Below are 21,995 nucleotides of genomic sequence, written 5' to 3' on the forward strand. Positions count from 1 at the left end.
GCCTTGTTTCTTATCTTTGGGGGGAATCATTCAGTTTTTCATCATTAAGTATGATGTTACCTGTAGTTTTTTATTGGTAGACGTTCTTTATCAGGTTGAGGAATTTCCATTATGTTCATAGTTTGTTGAGAGTCTTTAAGACTTTTTTTTTCTTTTGTAATATAGGTGTTTAAAGCTGTGAGTTTTGCCTTCTACTAGTATATGGTGTTAGTTGCATTCCATGAATTTTGACATGTGTTTTTATTTTCATTCAGTTTTTTTAAATATCTAGTTTCCTTTGTTATTTTTTGATCCTTTGTTTATTTAGAAGTTTGTCTTGGGAGGCAATTCACTGTGGGTCCTTTGTGTTTCTTTTGTTGTTGTTGACACTATTCCATATGTCCCCCATTTTCCTCTCTTTGCCCTCCTCCACCTAGCCCTCCTCCTGCACCCCCCCTTCACAACATTGTTGTCGGTGTCCATGGGCTATGCATATATGCATATATATTCTTTGGCTAATCTCTCCCAGTATCCCCACACCTTCCCCTCTGAGATCTGTCAGTCATCCTGTTATGCGCCCCAACAGGGGAGTGAACCAGCAACCTAGGTATGTGCCCTGACCAGGAATTGAACTCATAACCTTTTGTTGCATGGAATGATGCTTCAACCGCTGAGCCATGCCGGCCAGGCTGTTCTGCCCATCTTTTAAATAATATTTGCATCACGAACAGCCTGAAAGATATATTGTCTTCCTCCTCTGCAATGGTTAGACATCCATGCTGCTTTTATAAAGAGCTATATTTCCTAAACTCGGGTCTCTTGTCCTGTTGTACATGTGCATGTGTCATCTGGCCCTTTTTGTGTTGTAATGTGGGAATTGGGGCTTTGGAGACTGGCCCCCAAATAATGATACTCTGGCTATTCCTAGTGCTGTGAGGAAAAAATAGAAACTGTCCCGTATCTCAGTCCAGTTGCATCATTAGTCAGTGGTAGAGTATACATGGAACCTTGTTCTACAAAACAACACTACCACTCTTTATAAAGAGGATACATCCATGTATCTGTCGTTTACCCATCCATCAGTCCATCCATCCATCAACCCACCTACCCATTCCAACCATTCCATCCATTCCATCCATTTATTCCATCTATTCACCTATTTACCATCCATCCGTCCACCCATTTATTCATTCCTCGATCTCTGGTTCTGTTTTCTCAGACAATACTCAGGAGAATATATGTGAATTAATTTTCAAGACATAGATCCAAAACACATATTGGCTACTGTAACTAATATGAAAGGCAAAGGTATTTTTCATTCCTGTGAATATTATTTGTGACTGAATGTGATCTTCTCAGAGGAGCTAGAGACATGCTTTCACCACTTTTCAGCAGAAAATTTCATGATAGAAGTGAGTTTTATAGCTACAGGTTTTAGAAATGTAATTAATTATGCCTATTTCCGCCCCAGAACTGCATGCTGCTTTCAGGACGGAAGAACACAGATGTCCCCCTGGAAGGATATTTAGTAACTCCAATACAGAGAATATGCAAGTACCCTCTCATTTTGAAGGTATTTTATGTGTTTACTTTATCATAGCATTTTCCTTGTACCTGCATATTTTGCTTATTATTTTTTAACGTTTTTTCTTTTAAATAGTCTGATATTCTAAAGAAAGGACATATTGTAGTCATTGGGGGGGGGTGGGAATAACTAATTTGTCACTAATTTACATATGGAGTAGGAAACAAATCTTTTAAGAAAAGAAACAAAGAAGTGCTCTTTGTAGAAAACAATTGTTTGAGTTTCATTTAGAGTAAATGCATTACTTTTGAGATAGATCCCATTAAGAACATTATGTCCAGTTTATACAGCACTTTATCTTTTTTATGTTAAGTAAGTTCTCTGTTGGTGAATTCTTTGATTTACTCTACAACATTGGTGCTAACAAAGTGAAGGTCAGCGTTACATAATTTCAGAGCCGGGTTTTAAATCATTATTACAGGGAATGGAGTGGGTCACATGGGACAGTAAATGATGGACATAGAAGGACAGTGTCCTGAAAATACTGCCTCTGCCAGATAGGAAATGCTTCAATAATGGTCATAGGGACATTGCCTCATTATAATGACCAAAATTTTTTTTTAATGAAAAACCTGTTGTAAAGTATGAATTACTGCTCGTTCTGCAAAGGCCTATGAATAGATTAGAATAGTAATTCCGGAAAGGGTGGTTTTTGGAACTATTAGCATCAGGATAGGCAGTTTGGGGTGGTGGTTGAGCACATGAGTTCTAAGTTCAAGTCCTAAGTATTCTGCTTATAGCTGTATGACTGAGCACACAATGTAATCTCTTAAAGCCTTGGGTTTTCACTTGTGAATCAGAATAATGATGACAAAATTATAGCATATACCTACAAGAATGTGTACATGTACATGTATGTATGTATGTATCTGTGTATACTGACATATATATGCATGTATAAATTATTACCTAATAGTTATTTGGGCTATTTTATTTCTTTCTTTCTTTATTTTTAATATATTTTATTGATTTTTTACAGAGAGGAAGGGAGAGGGATAGAGAGTTAGAAACATTGATTAGAGAGAAACATCGATCAACTGCCTTCTGCATACCCCCCACTGGGGATGTGCCCGCAACCAAGGCACATGCCCCTGACCGGAATCGAACCTGGGACCCTTCAGTCCGCAGGCCGACGCTCTATCCACTGAGCCAAACCGGTCAGGGCTGGGCTATTTTAAATAAGCATAGTATATATACCGTAAATGTTAGCCATTATTATTCATATATATTTGATTCTGATTTATTTTAATATATTAATTAATACTTGGTATCCAAATTTAAAAATACTCTAAAATGCTATGGACATATTAACTGGTATTCGTATTGATTTACTTTTCGAGAAATAAGTGTTATACATTTGAACTAAAAATATACCTTTTACTATAACTTTTGGCATAAATTGGATTTCGGTGTAAAATTTCTTCAGAAAGCATCTCTCCTCACTGAAAACACAAGTAAAGATGCTTGGGTAAGCCATAGAGACGAGCTAATACAGGGACCTCCAGTTCTGCAGAGCTTTGGCACAGTCAAGAGGGTAAGGAGGATTGGTGTAGATGTGACGCCTGTCTTTGGGAGAGTCCCTTCTGACTTCCGAGCTGGTGACTCAGATTTGCGTCTGTACTCATCGCTGCAGTTATTCCTGGCCTAGGTTTTGGAATCCCAGGGATTTGTTTGTTTTAAGAGTCAGAAGGCAGAGTGATATTAACAGAAGTGCAGCATGGCAAGTAGTTCTAAATCACTCACTTCTGGATAAGGATGACCTCCAGTGCTTGAGCTAGCCTTTCAAAAGATAGGATCATGGACAGTTCCTTATGTAGGAAAAAAGAGGTTATATCAGAGCACCTTTAAGCAGTGGAGAGATGACATCTTTTCCCATTTTTTGGAAGATTATCTTCACAAACATGAAAAAAGTGTTTACTTGCGTAGTAAGTAGATACTTGGGTGTTGATATTTTTTCTTTCTGGTCCTATCAGCTGAAAAATTGTGCTGGTGGTCTCTTTGATTTTGGATGGCTTTGATTATTCAGAGAAAAATGTTAGGGGGTTAGGCTGTGTGTTAGAAAACATATGTTGATCTTATTTGTGGAACTTGAAATGATCGGATTCACAGCAGGTAACTGAGGGAAGACTGTTACTAGTCACTATTTCACGTGATCTAAATTCCCATCTTGACTCTGCAAATACCCAGAGGGTACACTTCCATCGGGTCCCACATCTCATGTCCTGCAGACTGACTTGACTCCTTCGCATGATTTACAAATATTTCTACCCTTCAGAATTGCTCGAGAGTGTTGCATATCTCTTATATGTATTTTTAATTCAGCATAACTTTTTAAACCTTGTCTTGGGAATGATGTAATGTTGCAAGGTCAAAGTTTATGGCAAATTGGTAAAAACAACAAGAACACAAACACACACACACAAAACCCCCACACAAAACAGACTTCAAGAGAATATAGCAACTGCATATTTTCCAACTGTATGTTAAGAATTAAGAAAATTCTTACAAAGATTTGCCTCAGGATTTCTGTAATTGTGTTAGTTACATGATGATGGCAACTGTAGTAAGGAAACAAATGACTAATTGAAAAGCAATGTGGTCACAACTGTCTAGACAGTGGGTGAAAATGTTTAATTTTTGCTTCTAAACAACTAACAAGACCTTTTAATATATTTAAAAGATTAGAGAGCATTCTAGTTTTGCTATCTTGAATGGAAAAAGAATAAAAAGCCAAAAATCCCTCTCCAAAAACCAAAAGAAAAATAAAGCTATTGAGGGCATATGGCAGTTCATTCATAGCAGAGCATGATCTTGAGTTATTGATGAAAACAGCATAAATTGTTTCTTTAATGATGGGGTATTGTGGGAATTCGAAATTATTTATTTTGTTAGAGTATAAGACACTTTTAAAAAGTTTTGTTTTATTTATGGCATGCTTTTATAATGTCTTCAAAATTATTAGGAAATAAGGCACTTAGATTATTTTTGAAATTATGGGGCATATTCATTTACTATTCTGTTAAAGACTCTAGGAAAATGAAATTCACATATGAAAGTGTACTTCTGTTGGAGCAAAAGTCAAACTTATAAAGAATTGCATTCTGCAGGTGAGATATTTGACAATTTGAAAAGAGAGATCTAATTTAGTTTTTAAAAACAATTTTCAGGGGAAAATAAAAGTAACTGCAAAATGCGTTATCAGGGTACCACTTCTTCATTGATTCAACCTTTTGTTTTTTATCTTAATCTTAGTGGAGGTGGTAACGCCACTTCTGAAAGTGGTTCTCATGATCTTTGTAGTTTTCATTTCCTGGTCAGCCTGAACCTGCTGTACCAGAAAGCTGAAGATCAAAGGGCGATTTGTTTTCTGTGTATAAACAGGAGTTGCTGAAGCGGACTCCAAGGAAACACAGTGACTACGCAGCAGTGATGGAAGCTCTCCAAGCCATGAAAGCTGTCTGTTCCAACATCAACGAGGCCAAGAGACAGATGGAGAAGTTAGAAGTGTTGGAGGAATGGCAGTCTCACATTGAAGGCTGGGAGGTACATTCACTGTTCTCAACAATTGAGCTTAACGTAGTTTTGCTATTTCTCATGCTATGTGTAGAATTGATTGGCTTTGGATGGAACTGTAGCTGCTCATTTTCCTAGGTAATGCTAGGGAGCTGTAAGCATTTCTGAAAAGTGCCGTCATTTTTACTTTGAAATATTTTTAAAGTGGCAGTTGATTGGCTTAACCTCAAACTTTGTGACTGAGCCAGTTGACACTGTGTGGGTTATAAGCTTTGATATTTCAGTATTTGAGCATCATGGTTATCTTTTTCCCTGTCTTAACTTTGGTCAGTAAGTATACAGCCTTGAGCCAGTTGACACTGTGTGGGTTATATTTCAGTATTTGATATTTCAGTATTTGAGCATCATGGTTATCCTTTTCCCTGTCTTAACTTTGGTCAGTAAGTATACAGCCTGACTCTTGGGGAGAGTACAGAAGGGGATTAAGGCTTCATATGTGTGCTGTGATATTATTTTGAGACTGTAAATTAGGTGATAAATTTAATTGTGAACCCATTTAATCTCTCTAAATTTTAATTTTTTTCATTTCTAAAATGAATGAAGTAGCTGTGATATGATTTTTAAAAATGTTTTTATTGATTTTAGAGCAGAGGAAGGGAGAGGGAGAGAGAGAATAACATTGATTGTTTGCCTTCCATATGTGCCCTGACCAGGGATAGAACTCACAACCTAGGTATGTGCCCTGACTGGGAATAGAACCTACAACCTTTTTGGTGCATGGGATTACACTCAACCAACTGAGCCACACTGGCCAGTCCTGTGATGTGATTTTTAAGATCCACTCAACATGAAAAATTGTATGGGTTCATGATTCATTAAATAAAGAATTTTTTTAATTATAAAAAAGCAAAAGCAGAGTGATTTTCAGAATCTGTAATGTGTTTCCAGCTATAGTGACTTTGAATCCCAGTTACTTCATGGGATTGGAGTCTATATTACTTTAGTGCTATATAAAGAATAAACTAAAATTTTCTTTCAATTGCCTTAATTTAGATGAAAATGAGCTTTGGACTTGGATAAATTTTTATTGTTATAAAGTAAGCAAATCACCGTAGTTTTTTAAAGTCTAAAACAATTTTAAAGTGTTTCTAACCAAATATTGTATCACACAAATCCAAGTGGATTGCTTTTATCTTTAGGGCATTATAATTGACTGATTTGTTTCTTATTTTCAGTATGTTGGTTTCCATTTAAATCTAAAATTACAGCCACTTAGACTTGCAAAGTAATCTCAAACATTGACCTCAGGGAATTCTCCTATTTATCCATTCTTCCCATGAATTTTTAAAAATGCTTACTGGGATCTGATGTAGCTTCCTCCTCATTTATATTCTTCCATTTCAGGTGTCCAGAGTGACCTCACATTCAGCACGAATGCTACTTATTCCAATCAATTAAAATGGTTGTGTGTTTTACAGTTGATTCATGATGATAATACTTATTCTAGGGGAGCAGTTGTCCTGCTGGGTTGAGAAAAATGTGCTAAAGTTTGCTTTTGCTCTTCTGTTGTCACTGAAACGTTGGAAGAAAAACTGCAGGATTTGTTAGGGATGTTTGCCAGGCCTTTTACCAAAACAAAAACTTCACAGTCTCTGTTTGACGCTTTATGGAAATGGGATCTGTAATAATTTTGTTTCCTTCTTGTATAGATCCTAAAAATCAGGCTTACTGCAGAAATGACTGATTATTTTTAAAGTATTGATATTTCTTGTACTGTACATGCCAGTTACTCCACGGAGGAAAGTATGGGGGCCATACTGTGTCATATGTGACCCACAGTGGTGGGTGCTTCAAACTTGGCAGCCTTGCCTAGTATACAACACTGGAGTACAAGAGCAGAAAGGAGCACTGACACAGAGGAAACTGGCGGAGGGTGGGGGGGGAGGTCCAGATAGGACTCCAGTTCCAGCAGGTCTCCTGGATGTTGGGTTCCAAAAAGAGTGGCAGCACTAATTCTCCTTGAGGAGATTTGAAAATGATTGCGTGAGACATGGCTATATCATGATTCGGAAGTTCGGCGACTTTGAGGGTCTGCAGCTTGGAGCTGGACCCAGCCAGTTGTCTGATGACTTGTGATAAGAACCTGATTCCTTATCTCAGTCCACCACCGTAGAGTGGGGGTGGTGAAGCTGTTGTACTCTGCCTGGTCCCTTCTGGGAAGGTTAGGAGAAATGCTATCTGATAGGACTCCAAAGGTCACAAGGCAAAGGGACACAATCATCCAGGATGATCTCTGGCCTTGGGAGGAAGTGGGCTTTCTTTGCATTGCTAACAGGTTATTGTTGAGTTTACAGACAGCTTTGGGTACTTTAGAGTGGCTCTAGCGGGCTTAGGGCAGATCAAGGAGAGATGTCTGATGGCATGACCTTTACAGGACATAGTTTCTTGAATTTTTGAGGTTAGGAGTCATGAGCTATCCTTGAGAAACAGCTCCTTCTACGAACTCTTGCAGACCTTTTATGACCACCTTAAAGGTGACGTTCTCGTTCCAGAAACTAAAGTTCTCTCAGATGGGATCTGAGTGTGATATGCCATGAATTTCCCTTAGTTCCACTTTAGGAGGATTATTATTTCAAATAAGTTACTTAATTATCTAGGGTCTTGTTTCCCCATTCAGAAAATGAAGTGTTTTTTTTTACAGTGAAATCTCTCAGATAAATTTGCCTATTATAAAAATTGGGTTTTAGTTAGCATTAGGTAGTGACTGCTCTCACAGAAGATATGTAGTTTTTTTAAGTGCTCATATTTGAAGTGCCAAAGTATACTTTCAGAAACTAACAAGAGCCAGAAAAGGCAATTAGGAGCATATGTATTTGTTTTTTGGCTTCTTTTCTAAATTTCCAAGTCTCTTCAAATATTAAAATCATAATGTATGAAAAAATGCAATAACAAAACAATTTTCTTCTCAAAAGAAACAATAAAAATAACATTGTTAAAATATTATTAATATCATTTATTATATCTGAGTCATATGTCATATCCAACATTCCAAACATTCCACAAGATATTCTACTAAAGGTAATTGTAGAGCAATGACCAATGTGCTTGGAAATGAAACTGATTAACTGTTTAGTTAGAGTCATTGATTCATTTCGTAGAACAGGGCCATTCTTAGTCTTAGTCTGCTTTTTAGTTGGTTGATAGTATTGTAATTATAACTGCAATCTTTGGAGTAATACTGGCTGATACTGACAAGGGAGTATCAATAAACATTATGTCATTTAGTAATTCAGCTTTACGTCCTTGATAAATTGATCTCTCAAATCAGAGGAAAAATCACGATGAAAGGTAGAGGGTGAATTATTAATATATGAAGGTGCTGGAAAAATAACATTCAAGATCATTATTGTGTCTTAGTAAAAAGAAACAATTGAAACTTGACACCTCTTGCTTACCTTTTTACAAGGAGACATACGATGCTACTAGATCATTTTAAAATGACCTCTTGTTTTTGGAACCAGTTTGCTGCTTACATTTGATGAAGTTTGTGTCAGACAGTGTATTGACTTCAAGTCATGTTCTCTTGTTATTTCATGTCTGAGTCTTGCCAAGATTATGGTGAGACCTGTTTCTTTCTGTCCCTTCTACAAGGTGATTTGGTAGACACAGCTTGTCTGCCTTGAGGTAGAATTGATTTATAGATAGTCCTTGTTATTGAAGGATAAGTGGTGTGGGAAAAAGACCATTTAAAGTAAATCCACATAAAATTGATCAAAATTTCACAATATGTGGGATTGGGGGAAAGTTTGACTGGGACATTATCTTGGTAAAATGAAAATGTATATTATTAGTTTGTTTTACCTAATATATAACAGAATTTAGGTTATAATTTCACTTAACAATTTTTTTAAAATATATTTATTTATTGATTTCAGAGAGGAAGGGAGAATGAGAGAGAGAGATAGAAACATCAATGATGAGAGAGAATCATTGATCGGCTGCTTCCTGCACGCCCCGCACTGGGGATTGAGCCTGCAACCCAGGCATGTGCCCTTGGCCGGAATCGAACCTGTAACCTTTCAGTCCGCAGGCTGACACTCTATCCACTGAGCCAAGCATGCTAGGGCTCACTTAACAATTTGAATCTCAAAAAGAGTGACTCAAATGTTGAGTCTTTTTTTTTTATTGGAGAGTGCATACATTTTAAGACAACATTGTATAATAAAACAATGTGATAGACTTCATCCCATATTTGACTTTCATAGTAGTTTTAACAGATTTTTTAAAAGAATATTCAAATGCTTCATTCATTTTCTCAAAAAACTCCTTTGATATTAGAACTGTTCTCTGATGAAATACCCATCTACTTGTCCTTCTGGTCAATATTCTTTTCTTCTGCTGTGAATGGGTCTCACTTTCTTAGCTCTTTGTCTGGCAGTACATTGTATACGAAGGAAAAGGTTTCAAGCACTCTTCCATCTCTCATCTTTCCTCAGATTATGATTCCTCTCTGCAGGCAATCTGTGTTTTTCTGATGCTGACACTCAACCTTCAGTTGGCAAGATGAATGAGACAGTCTCTGGTGTTAAGCAGGGAGAGCTGAAAATGGGCAGATAATCAGTGAATGGTTTCCTATTATACTGATTTTTGCCATCTCATAGCTGCAAAGAATCAGTAATGAACCCTTATGTAACTTATATTCAGAGAACTTGTTAACATAAAAAAAAACAACTTACCCTCTCAAAAGAGTCCAAAATTGGGTTAGCAATATTATACTTTATTGTTTCTTTTGAGAAGATACTTGTTTTGTTATTGTAGTTTTTCATAAATTATGATTTTAATGTTTGACGAGGCTTGGAAATTAGAAAAGAAACCAAAAATAAATACACATGCTTCTAATTGCCTTTTCTGGCTCTTGTCAGTTTCTGAAAGTATACTTTGGCACCTAACAAGTGTCTGCTCATGAAATTTATCACACATCCCCATTAAATTCTGTAATGGTGCATGAAACTTAATAGTTTTTCATGTATCCTGACTGTATAAGTAATTGGCAGCTGGTTATATATTTCAAATTATAGATGAAAAATTATTCAGCTTCTTCACAAATTAGATTCTGAATTGTTATTATGTTCTTGCTGGATCTTGGGTGACACACACACCACAAGAAGATATGTGGTTGGTGAGCAGTGGTGCCAAAATGGGCTGTTCTGGGCCCTAGTCTGTGACTGAAGTTCATCCATTCAGACTGATCTCAACTATAGTGGAAGTTGATATTTAAATGGTGTGCTTCATAAATTCAACGGAGAAAATTACTGGAGAATGATTGTACCTGAAACCACAACATGGAATGAACCATATCACTAATTATAAACACACATAATCATAAGCACACACAGCCATCCCTGATATTCATCACTGTTCACTCACGCCAACCCTCATTTTATTAAAGGTCTATTCTTGCAATGATCACATGGTATATAATTGCGTTCACATTTCTGTTTCTTCCACTAGTGTATGTGTTTTTTGGGAGTATGGGTCATGTCTCAAGCTCTGGGTCCCTAGCATCTAAGACATTGTCTGACACATAGTGGGCTGAATGATAATTAAATGCAGATATAATGATTAGCGACTTCTTACTATTTTAGGATCCTCTTGGCTCTTTTGGTTAATGACAGTGATTCTGACCTGGTTCTGTTTAGAGCCTAGCATGTGTTTCATTATCCTGCTATTTGATGTTCTCTAATAATCATTAGCATCCTGTTCTGGTTTGAAAACATTGTCTTTTTAAAGAACATAGGAAACATGTATCATAGATGGCTTAAATATGCATACATATCTAAAATAGCAAAAAGACCCAGAATCTCTTTTTTTTGCCTTTTTTATTGAATTTATTGGAGTGATACTTCTATCAGTAGTTGTGTCGTCTCAGACTGGTCAGGACGAGATGGAAAGAAAGGAGACCTACCTTCAGTGTATAAATATTTGTACTGTTTGAGCTTTAATCTTGTCCATATAATGCATCTTCAAATAAAAACAAATATGCTTTTAAGGAGAAAAAGAATCACACATGAAAGTTTCTAGTAAGTAATCAGACATTATCTCTGTTTTTCCTGACTTAGGGGTCCAACATTACTGACACCTGCACTGAAATGCTGATGTGTGGAGTCTTACTGAAAATTTCTTCTGGAAACATTCAAGAACGGGTGTTTTTTCTTTTTGATAATCTTTTGGTGTATTGCAAAAGAAAACACAGGTAAGAGGATCAACAGGTGACACTTCAGAAATTGGTTATCCATCTCATAGTCTCAACCTTCTCCTCTGTGGTCCTGGGAACTCACAATCTCATGGTTACAGAAACTTCCACATACTCAGCCTATGCTGACTGTTCTCTTCACTTGTTTATAAAACCTAACTGAAATGTAACTCTCATTCGGTGACACTACTTCCCCAGGAGCCTTCTAGAGGAAAGATTTTTGTTGTTGTTTCTAACTCCCCTACCTCAGACCCTGTAGGACAGGTAGGTGTGTCTTCCTTGTTTCCTAATGCTGCTTCCCAACCTCTTCTCCTCTTCCTTTAAGAATTCCAGCACATGTGAAGTTCATGCCATTAGTCCTTCCTATCTAGTAGCTTTCTTGGTTTATTTGCTTTTAACACTTCATATCTCCTTGCCACACAGGAATTCAGTGATTGCTTTAGCTCTTGTACCACTTTCTTGTGTTTTCTTGGTCACCATTTTGCTGTGTTCAAAAGAAACTCCTGTGAATGATCCATTCAGTATTTGGACCTGAAAGCCTGCAGATTCTTCACCTGCAGCAATATTCTACTTCATTATACCTGAGCCACCTGTCCTGTGGGCATCCCTTTACTTTGTCAACACTCACAGTTATAAAAATGGAAAGCTTGATGGTAAGCGTTCCACTCTGCTCCACCAAGCTGCTCATGTCAGTCACTATTGACCTCTAAGGAAGTGATCACTTTTTCTGCTCTGTAAGGTTTCATTTGTTTTTCTCAGCAGCGTTTAGCTTAGTTGAGCACTTCTTCCTTCTTAAAACACTTTCATGTCTTTATTTTTGTAAAAAATACAGAGCATAAATTGTGGAGCAGTAAATGGGACCAGTTAGGAGGCAGCCACTATCACCCAGGGAGGAAATGCTAGTGGACTGAATGGACTAGGGTAGATAAAAAGATGTGGAAAGATTTTTGTATGTTTTAAATGCAGAATCAGCCTGGCCGAAGTGGCTCAGTTGAGTGTCAACCTATGAACCAGGAGGTCACAGTTTGATTCCCAGTCAGGGCACATGCCCAGGTTGCAGGCTCGATCCCCCCTGTGGGGTGGGCAGGAGGCAGCTGATTAATGATTCTCTCTCATCGATGTTTCTATCTTTCTCTCCCTCTCCCTTCCTCTTTAAAATCAATAAAAATATATTTAAAAAATAAAATAATATAAATGCAGAATCAACAAGATTTTCTAATGGATTGATGTGGGAGGATGAGGGAAAGATAGGACCCAAGGCTAACTCTTAGGTTTAGAATCAAGGAAACAAATGGATGGGGAAACTGTAGAGGAACAGTTTTAGGAGAGGACATCAATAATTAATTTTAATTTTAAAAAATGTAATTAATTTTTTTTCAATTATGGTTTACACTTCATATTATCTTGTATTGGTTTCAGGTGTACTGCATAGTGGTTAGACAATCATATACTTTACAAAGTGTTCTCCCTGATATTTCCAGTACCCAGCTGGCACCATACGTAGTTATTACAGTATTATTGACTATATTCTCTATGCTGTACGTTACATCCTCATGAGGAAATAGAGAATACCATTTCTTCCATGGTGCAGCACTGGCTACTCCTTCCTAGTTGCTCTTCCCTCCAAGGTTTGTGTGGCCAGGTTCTTCATGTCTTTTAGATCTCATTTAAATATCACGTCGTCCTCAATATCTTCCCTGACCACCCCATCCAAGGCAGCCTCCCAGCCATTCTATCAGTATCTGGAAAATGCATGCTGAAATTTTCTCCATTATTTATTTGCTTATTTTCTGCCACCTTTACAAGATGAGACTGCAAGGGCCATGAGAACAAGGGTCTTGCTGCTTTTTCATTGCTATTTCCTCGGAGACTGGAGCAGACCTATCATGTAATAGCTACTCGAGAAGCATTTGTTGAATAAGTGAATAAATGATTGAATGAAACCCAATCAAAGTTATTGATGTAATTGTTGTTTGTTTTAAAGCATAGATACAATTTTTTTTTTCTTCAGAAGGTACTTGTTTGATAGGATGTTTTCTTGAACTTTTGGGGGAAAGTTTTGCAGGTGGATTAAGCAAAATAGTAAAATGCACTTTATTGAGAAATTTCCCAAGCCTTTATGTGTCTTTCTTAACTGTATCTAGGAAACATTTGTTTAATGAAGTGATACCATGCACCTTGATGAAAGGGACCAGGTTAGGATTAGAGCCAAAAGATAATTAAATTGTTGTCATCTTTGTCTCAATAAGCTTTTAAATAATTGCCCTTTACCAGTGTGAAAATGGACCTGTTATTTTTTTCTAGTATGCTCTTCAAAATTCTTTGTCTTTGGTAGAAGGATTGAGATTAATAGAAGTAGGCTTTTATGAAGATGTAGGCTGTTAATTTTACTTGTGTGTAACTCATTAAAAAATTGTAATGTGACTCAAGTTGTTTAGGTGTAATTATTTTTTCCAGCTTTTTGAGGTATAATTGAGAAATAAAATTGTAAGATTAGAGTTTATAACATAATTTGATATACATAATATGTTATGAAAACATTTCCCCATTGAGTTAATTAACACATTTGTGTAGGTGCAGTTATTAAAGGCATTCACTTGAGAATGGTATCTTTTTAAAATTACAGTTTATATATGCGCCTGCCTTTAAGTCAAAAACTTTTGCAAATGAAGACTTTACCAGTAATGATATTATTTATGGTCTCGTGAACTTAATATTTGAATAAGTTAAACAACAAGACAGGCTTTATAAAATTAAGATCTTGTGGTTTAGCAAATACCCTGAATGTATGTGTAGCATGGACAAAATATATAGTGATTAGAAATGGAAATCACTAAATAAATCTGTGTGTCCATCCCTTCCTGAATGATAGTAATGTGAATCCACCATCTGTTTCCTTCGTTTTAGAATACTTCATTCACTTCCTTTACCTTGTACTGTCTCAGCTCTAATGATCCTTCAGAAAGTATGAGTAAACTGGACCTTTTCCAAACTTCCATAATGTTGTAATTGCAAGAACCAGGGACCTGATGAATTTATTTTAATTTTAGGATTACATTCATTAAAAACAAGAGTGCTAATTAGGCATCCCAGCTGTCCATATTTCTAACACTATTAATCTTAGAAGAAACTAGTATTGAAAAAGAATGTGTTATGTAATATTTGATACTTATAACATGACTGCTTACTAGTAGTTTGGTTTTTTATGAACTTTGTGTATCAGATGGTATTATCATGTATTTGTTGCCTGCAACTTACGTTTTATAGAATGTACTTTTTAAACTATATATCTGTGTGTAGCAATAGTTTATTCATCTTAACTGCTGCATAATAGTCTATTGGTTGAATATAATACAATTTAATTAATAGTTTATTCATTCTCCTGTCCATGGACTTGGGTTCTTTCCAGTTTTTCTGTTATTGGTGAACATTCCTGTACATGCATCCTGGTGGCCATTGAAACACATAATTAGGAAGAAAATCATAGACTCAAGATATGCAAATACTCAACATTACAATATAGAGTAAAATAGTTTTCAAACCATGGATTTTTTTAATCTTTAGAATTCAATAGAGCCACTTTCTGAAGGGACCAAAGATCTATTTGATCAAAGTATTACTGTATTGATCAGACACTGACTAGAATTTCATATTCACTGTTATCATCTGCAGGTCAAGAGAATATAAAAAGCCTATACAGGGTTAAGAGCAGGATCACAAAGGAAATTAATACTTTGAAAAATAGGACCCAATGATAGATTCCATGCCTGTGACTAAAACTGTCATCAAGGCTATTAAGCATTTCAAAATATGATTGGTTTTAAGTGTGATGTATCAACTTACAAGAAATCCTTTTTTGCAACACACCAGGGTACGATTTCCTACCTGAGAGAATATGCAGTTACCTGCATATTAGTTGGCTCTGCATTCTTTACCTTTGGCCTCCAGTGATGCCAACTTTCATAGCTACTTGGCTTGAATTCCTAATTATAGTATATACTTAGGCTTATTAACGAAGGGCATTTAGAGGTTGCTTTCAGAATGAACATAAGAGTGCAAGATCCTGAAGGCCTGGGGCCAACAGATTGTCAGTCAGCTGAATTGATCAATTTTGTTAGTTTTCTTTATTAGTGATGAAGGACTAATGAGGGTTTAGACGGATAAGTAGGGATGTATACTATTTCCAAAGAAGGAAGTCAGGGATTGTGAAGATACCTTGTGTCACCTCCCTGTACTCACCCCTTCCACTCCATGGCAGGTATCTACCAAGGAGAGGAGGAGAGAGAACACTGGTGTTGGTATCCAGTTACAGCTTAACTTTTGCTAGGTGTGACTGTATTATACAGTAAATGAATAGTTATTTCAGCATACTAAATTGTTAGGCAGACTTGTGTCAGTAAGTCAACTTGAATAGTCCAGGTCAATTGAAATCTCTTGAGTGATTAGGTATTCTTTAATCCTCTTGAATCATTCCTTACAATCTTTCCTTTTAAATTTAATGGAAAAGACTCCGTTTTTAAAGCAATCTGTTGTGAATGTTCAGTGATTGAACTATAAACATACATAATGACCTAATTCATTATTTCAAATGTTCATCTGTAAGCCTGGATTTTCTTACTTTGTCTTACATACTTTTAAAGATTAAAAACCAGTACTGGACCCACTATATGCAACATTTTGGAATGTTTTGGACTATTTTGAAAATAAATATGATGTTTATGAAGGATTGTAAATGTATTAAGAGACTTATTCAACAAATATACAGTTATCTATATATATATATATAAAAGTCTAATATGCAAATTGTCCCCTTGGGAGTTCGACTAGGAGACCAGGAGTTTGATCGCTTGCTATGATGTGCGCTGACCACCAGGGGGCAGCGCGGAATGAAGGAAGGCCCCGGCCGCAGCCAGAAGGCCCTGATTGGCCCTGATTACCGCAGGCCTAGCGATCCTACCCGTGCATGAATTTTGTGCACTGGGCCTCTAGTCATATCATAAAAACAATATAGGGAAAATATTTTTAGCTGGATAATGCTTAAGAACCTCCAGCAGAGTCAATTCAGAAGGCCCTGATTGGCCCTGATCACCGCAGGCCTAGCGATCCTACCCATGCATGAATTTTGTGCACTGGGCCTCTAGTCATATCATAAAAACAATATAGGGAAAATATTTTTAGCTGGATAATGCTTAAGAACCTCCAGCAGAGTCAATTTATTTGCAGAGGGGTCGTAAGAACTAACTGAATTTTACCAGGGATTGGAAAAATGGGAATTACCAGCTATTTACTGAAAAATGAGGTGAAAGAAATCAAATGAAATTTCAACCAACCATTAGTGTCTGTTAGCATGTGATTAGGTATCTTTGATGTCCTATATTGAGCTTTACCCTACCACCTATATATTGTCTTGAGCCCAGAGCTTTAGTTTATTAAAATAAAACTGGAAGTCACATTTCATAATGCACCAGTGCTATTATAAATAGGAGAACACAAGTAAAAAATACCAAGAGCCTAACATTTGATGTCGTTGAGTCTCTCTTTTACAAAGATTTGGTTAAATTATATTGCATCAACATTGTCTTGCATTAAGTAGGGTAATAATGATTTTGCGATTTCATTCTTTTATAAGACGATTGAAGAATAGCAAGACATCTACAGATGGACATCGGTACCTTTTTCGTGGCCGGATCAATACAGAGGTGATGGAAGTGGAGAATGTGGATGATGGTACAGGTAAGTGATTAGTAGATTTAAAATCAAAGGCCAATGGTAAACTCCCTTATAAGATAGACTTCTCACTTGAATAATTCCTGTGCAGTGCATTAGAGCTTAGAAATACTTTGTTAGATAGAGCAGTCAGAGGAAAAAGGCTAAAGGGGAGGACTATTGTAAAAAAAAATTATTTTTGCCGGAATCGAATCTGGGACCCTTGAGTCCGCAGGCCGATGCTCTATCCACTGAGCCAAACTGGCTAGGGCTAACTGTTATTAATATAAACAAGTTATCAATTTGCTTGTACAGGAAAGTTGTGGATGGAGGTGGTTTGTGTAATGTTAAGTTCTTTATCTCACAAAGGTTATTAATATAAACAAGTTATCAATTTGCTTGTACAGGAAAGTTGTGGATGGAGGTGGTTTGTGTAATGTTAAGTTCTTTATCTCACAAAGATAGTAAACTTTTCCTCTGTACATTTGAAGGTATGGACTTTTATAAGTAAGTTAATAAAATTATGATCAGTCATGAACATTATATAAAATGAAGTTAAAGTAAATTAATTATTTACTATTTGAAAAAAAATTTGTCTCTAATATGAATGCTTAGTAAATTGAATCACTCTTTTTCCAAAGAATTTAATTAGAATTTCAAAGGTATGCTCCTAAGAGAAAAGACAAAATAATATTAAATATATTAGTTATTGATAAATGACTTTTATTCCCATATAGAGAAATGTCTTTGTAATATTCAATCTAAACATGGGATTGGGTTACAGATTAGCTTCCCCCTCCCACATACCTTTGTTGTCCTCCCTGGGTCTCAGAAGGGAGAAGAATGTTTATAATCTGTTAGGAACACAGGTTTTTTTGTTGTTGTTGTTTTTTTTTTTATATATTTTATTGATTTTTTTACAGAGAGGAAGGGAGAAGGATAGAGAGTTAGAAACATCGATGAGGAGGAAACATTGATCAGCTGCCTCCTGCACACCCGCTACTGGGGATGTGCCCGCAACCAAGGTACATGCCCTTGACTGGAATCGAACCTGGGACCCTTCTGTACACAGGCCAACGCTCTTTCCACTGAGCCAAACTGGTTAGGGGAGGAACACAGGTTTTTTTTTTTAAATATATTTTATTGATTTTTTACAGAGAGAAGGGGAGAGGGATAGAGAGTTAGAAATATCGATGAGAGAGAAACATCGATCAGCTGCCTCCTGCACGCCCCCTACTGGGGATGTGCCCGCAACCAAGGTACATGCCCTTGACTGGAATCGAACCTGGGACCCTTCAGTCCGCAGTCCGATGCTCTATCCGCTGAGCCAAACCGGTTAGGGCAGGAACACAGGTTTTTAAATGCTTACCTGTGTGCCATTTCTCTATCTTATCATTAGCATCCTAACAAGTTGTCCAGTTCTTAAATAGAGTGAAGTGTGGTTGCCGCGGGTAAGGGAAAAAGACATGCGATGGGCCAAGTTCGGGTGGTGCCTGAGACAGGGTACTTCCTTTGGGAACCAAGTCATGCTGTGGAGACGATCCTCATTGGCTGATGGTGGGATGGAGGTGCGGAGCTGTCAGTCAGCAGGAACAGGGAGAAACCCCACATTTCAAATCCCTTCCTGTGCTTCCAACTATGGTTGCTAATACTCCCGTGATCATGTGTGGGACCTCGCAGGCTCTCTTTCCATGGCAGGTGTGCACCGTAGTCTTTACAGGGTGGCAGTAACTCATTTGAAGGCTTTCTAAAGAGACCGTTTAGTGGCACTTACAAATGCTACCTGTCTACAATGTGAACAGCTCTCTGGCTTCAGTTCTTGGGGTGGGACTACGTGAGATAGGGGCAGGCACACCCAAGCCTCCACGCTGTCCTTCATTGGCCCTGTCTCCCCGGGGAACCTCTGCCCTGTTGCGTCAGCAACTCTCTTTGTTTTCTTCCCTGTGGCTCACTTCCTTCCTTTTCTTCAGATGACGTGGTTGTCAACATTTGTACCATCTGCCCTAGAAGTCGAAGTGAATTTTGTATTGACTGCTATGGTTACTGTGCTGATGGGAAACTGGGACACTAGATGAAGACATGTAATCATCCAGGGCCTTTGGAGGGATGGGCATACAATGCTGTCCTCAGTGTATCTGTGTCAGATGTAGGCGAGTGAGAGCCTGTGAGGGGTAATGGATGTTAGCAATGTTCTACAATTGAGCACTGACTGCACTCGATATATAAACATTTCGTTAATTTTTTATTTTTTGTTCTTCAACACACACATATAAAGGGAAGATATCTTGGAGAATTTAGTGGTTTTGGAACTTTTGTGAATTGAACGACTGCATTGAAATAATATTATATAGAACATTTGCTCATTCACCTTTGCTCTTTAATTTCCAGCTGACTTCCATAGCAGTGGACACATTGTGGTTAATGGATGGAAGATACATAACACAGCAAAAAATAAATGGTTTGTGTGTATGGCAAAAACACCTGAAGAGAAACACGAATGGTTAGAAGCTATTTTGAAAGAAAGAGAAAGACGAAAAAGTGGGTATATGAATTGGGCACTGTTATGCTTGGTGAATCTCTAAGTTAGCAGAAAAGCAGATAATGGGCAAAAGTTATGAGAAAGGAAAAAGGTATATAATGCTTACTTGAATTTCCTATGTGATGTAAGTCCCCCATGCTGAAATAATTTTTGAAAGCTTCCAATATTATTACTTACTAAAATAAAAGAATAACCTTATGTAGTTAGCAAAATAGTTGTATTGTGACTGGCAGTGTCTTTTAAATAGCGTCTTAGTCTGGTCGGGCTGCTATAACAAACTACCATAGCTGGGTGGCTTATGAGCAACAGACATTTCTTTCTCACTGTTCTGGAGGCTGGGAAGGCCAAGGTCATGGCACCTGCAGAGTCTGTGTTCTGTGACAGACCACTTTTTCATACAAGGCCTCTTGCTGTAACCTCACAAGGTGGAGGGCGTGAGAGGAATCTCTCTGGAGTCTCTTCTATAAGGGCACTAATCACATTCATGAGGGTCCGTTCTCATGACCTCACCGCCTCCCAGAGGCCCCACCTCCTCATGCCATCTCACCAGGGATTAGGTTTCCACATATGACTGTTGGGGGCACACAGACATTCGGTCTACAGGAAATAGTTTCACTTGCTTTAACATTCGTTCCATTTTCTTTGCACTTTATTCTTGCCATTTCTACAGCATCATCACAGAGTTTTCCTTTAAGAGGCAAGCGTCAATAATATGCGGTGTTGTAGGGCCTCCAACAATTGTTCTCTGTATATTTAGTAGTACGCTGAAAATTCCAAATACGTTAGTGTCCTAATTATAGAAGAGGGCACTTTGGCTATATATTAACTTTTTAAGCATGTTACAATGGCACTGAGTATTGTGTAACATAACCCAATGAGGAGCTTGTTCACACCAGGCAGGCCTAGCTCAAATTTGCTTCAAGTTTTGTTTTTTTTTAGGGAGATTTGTGGGAGGTATTTGGTCTGGCAATATTCAGTTGTCTGCAAGTAACCATGTTTCTGTAATTCAGCTGGGAAATAGAAATGCTTATATAACTGCTAGTTTCTTTATCAAATAATCAATAAGAAACATGACTGTGTATTCTTTCCCTCGACGTCTAGGCATAAAACATCTCATTGGTGATAAAATTTTAGAACATGAAGAGCCCTTTCCATCTTCAGATATTTTCCCTTGGAGATGTATAAATTTTCTACCTTGATTAAAATATCCCTAGTACACAGATGTGCTAAGAATTTCCAAAGCATTTTCAAATACTTACTCCTTTGATTGGTGTTGGAGGAAGAACCAGATGGTAATTTTTAAGACAAAAATTTTGAATGCATAATGGACTCCTAAGTTTTGTTAAGTCTAGCAGTTAATTCAAATATAGCAAATTATTTAAAAATAAATTTAAATTTTCATCAAGTTAAAGATTTATTTTTCAGAATGACTATGTATGTAGATATGCCCAACCCCCCCTCCCAAAAAAAGTGGAGGGGGGAGAAAGAAAGAAATCTGTGTATGTTAATAGGCTCAATGCTTTTTAAAATATATTTTTATTGATTTCAGAGAGGGAGAAAGAGATAGAAACATCAATGATGGGACATTTTCATTAATTGGCTGCCTCCTCCTTGTCCCCCACTGGGCGTTGAGCCAGAAAGCAGGGCATGTGCCCTGACCGGGACTTGAACCATGACCTCCTGGTTCATAGGTCGAAGCTCAGCCACTGAGCACACCAGCCAGGCAATAGGCTCAATTGTTAATGGGTTATTCACTATTACTGACAAATGTTAATGGCTCCTGCCATTGTAAAAAATAAAATGTTAGTACGAAATTCTGTAGCTAGAAGACTAAAATAATTCAAGTATTTCTTCTGCAACAATTCTTCATGAAAGTCCCACTGATTAAATATCAGTGTTCCTAGGATTCTGCTTTGGCACTGGTCTCCTCTAAACTAGATTCCTTGCCTGGGTCATCTATTCCCACCAGATCAACTTCCACTCTACATTGCCAAGTTCTCAGTCTTTATGTCTAGCCTTGTCTGCTCTCCTGAGCTTCATACATACGCATTCCACTGACCCCTGGGTTCCCCTTGAATGTCCAAGGTCAACCTGGTCAGTGCTGGGCTCCTCCTGACCTGAAACCCTTGCCCACTATGCTTCCCACTTCCTTTCAGTTGTCATGTCAAAAGTCTGGAAGGCATCCTGATTTTCTTCTCTTGCCTCTTGCCTTCACACGTACAATTAACCTGGTGGTGGGTCCTCCCAATACCACCTCCTAGCTATTTCTCAACTTTGTTCCTATTGTTGTCTGTAGGGACTCGAACTTGCCTGAACGTTTGCATTTCCATCCTAATGATCTCCCTCTTTCTAAACCCTCCCCCTTTCAGCTTGTCCTCTGAGCTTAGTTTCCAAAGCAACAGAACTTCCTTTCCTGCCCT

The 21,995-nt window shown here is 37.5% G+C and overlaps 1 protein-coding gene across 1 annotated transcript in view; it reads left to right on the forward strand.

Moving 5' to 3' along the window:
• PREX2 (phosphatidylinositol-3,4,5-trisphosphate-dependent Rac exchange factor 2) overlaps nt 1-21,995 on the forward strand; it is a 247,513-nt gene that overhangs the window by 90,420 nt on the left and 135,098 nt on the right. Inside the window, exons 8-12 of the mRNA XM_014539787.1 lie at nt 1,451-1,552; nt 4,946-5,107; nt 11,197-11,330; nt 16,960-17,063; nt 19,425-19,574. Of these exons, the coding sequence (XP_014395273.1) occupies nt 1,451-1,552; nt 4,946-5,107; nt 11,197-11,330; nt 16,960-17,063; nt 19,425-19,574 (652 nt within the window). The remainder of the gene's footprint in view (nt 1-1,450; nt 1,553-4,945; nt 5,108-11,196; nt 11,331-16,959; nt 17,064-19,424; nt 19,575-21,995) is intronic.

The sequence above is a fragment of the Myotis brandtii genome, unplaced genomic scaffold (assembly GCF_000412655.1).
Source record: "Myotis brandtii unplaced genomic scaffold, ASM41265v1 scaffold23, whole genome shotgun sequence".
Classification (NCBI taxonomy): domain Eukaryota; kingdom Metazoa; phylum Chordata; class Mammalia; order Chiroptera; family Vespertilionidae; genus Myotis; species Myotis brandtii.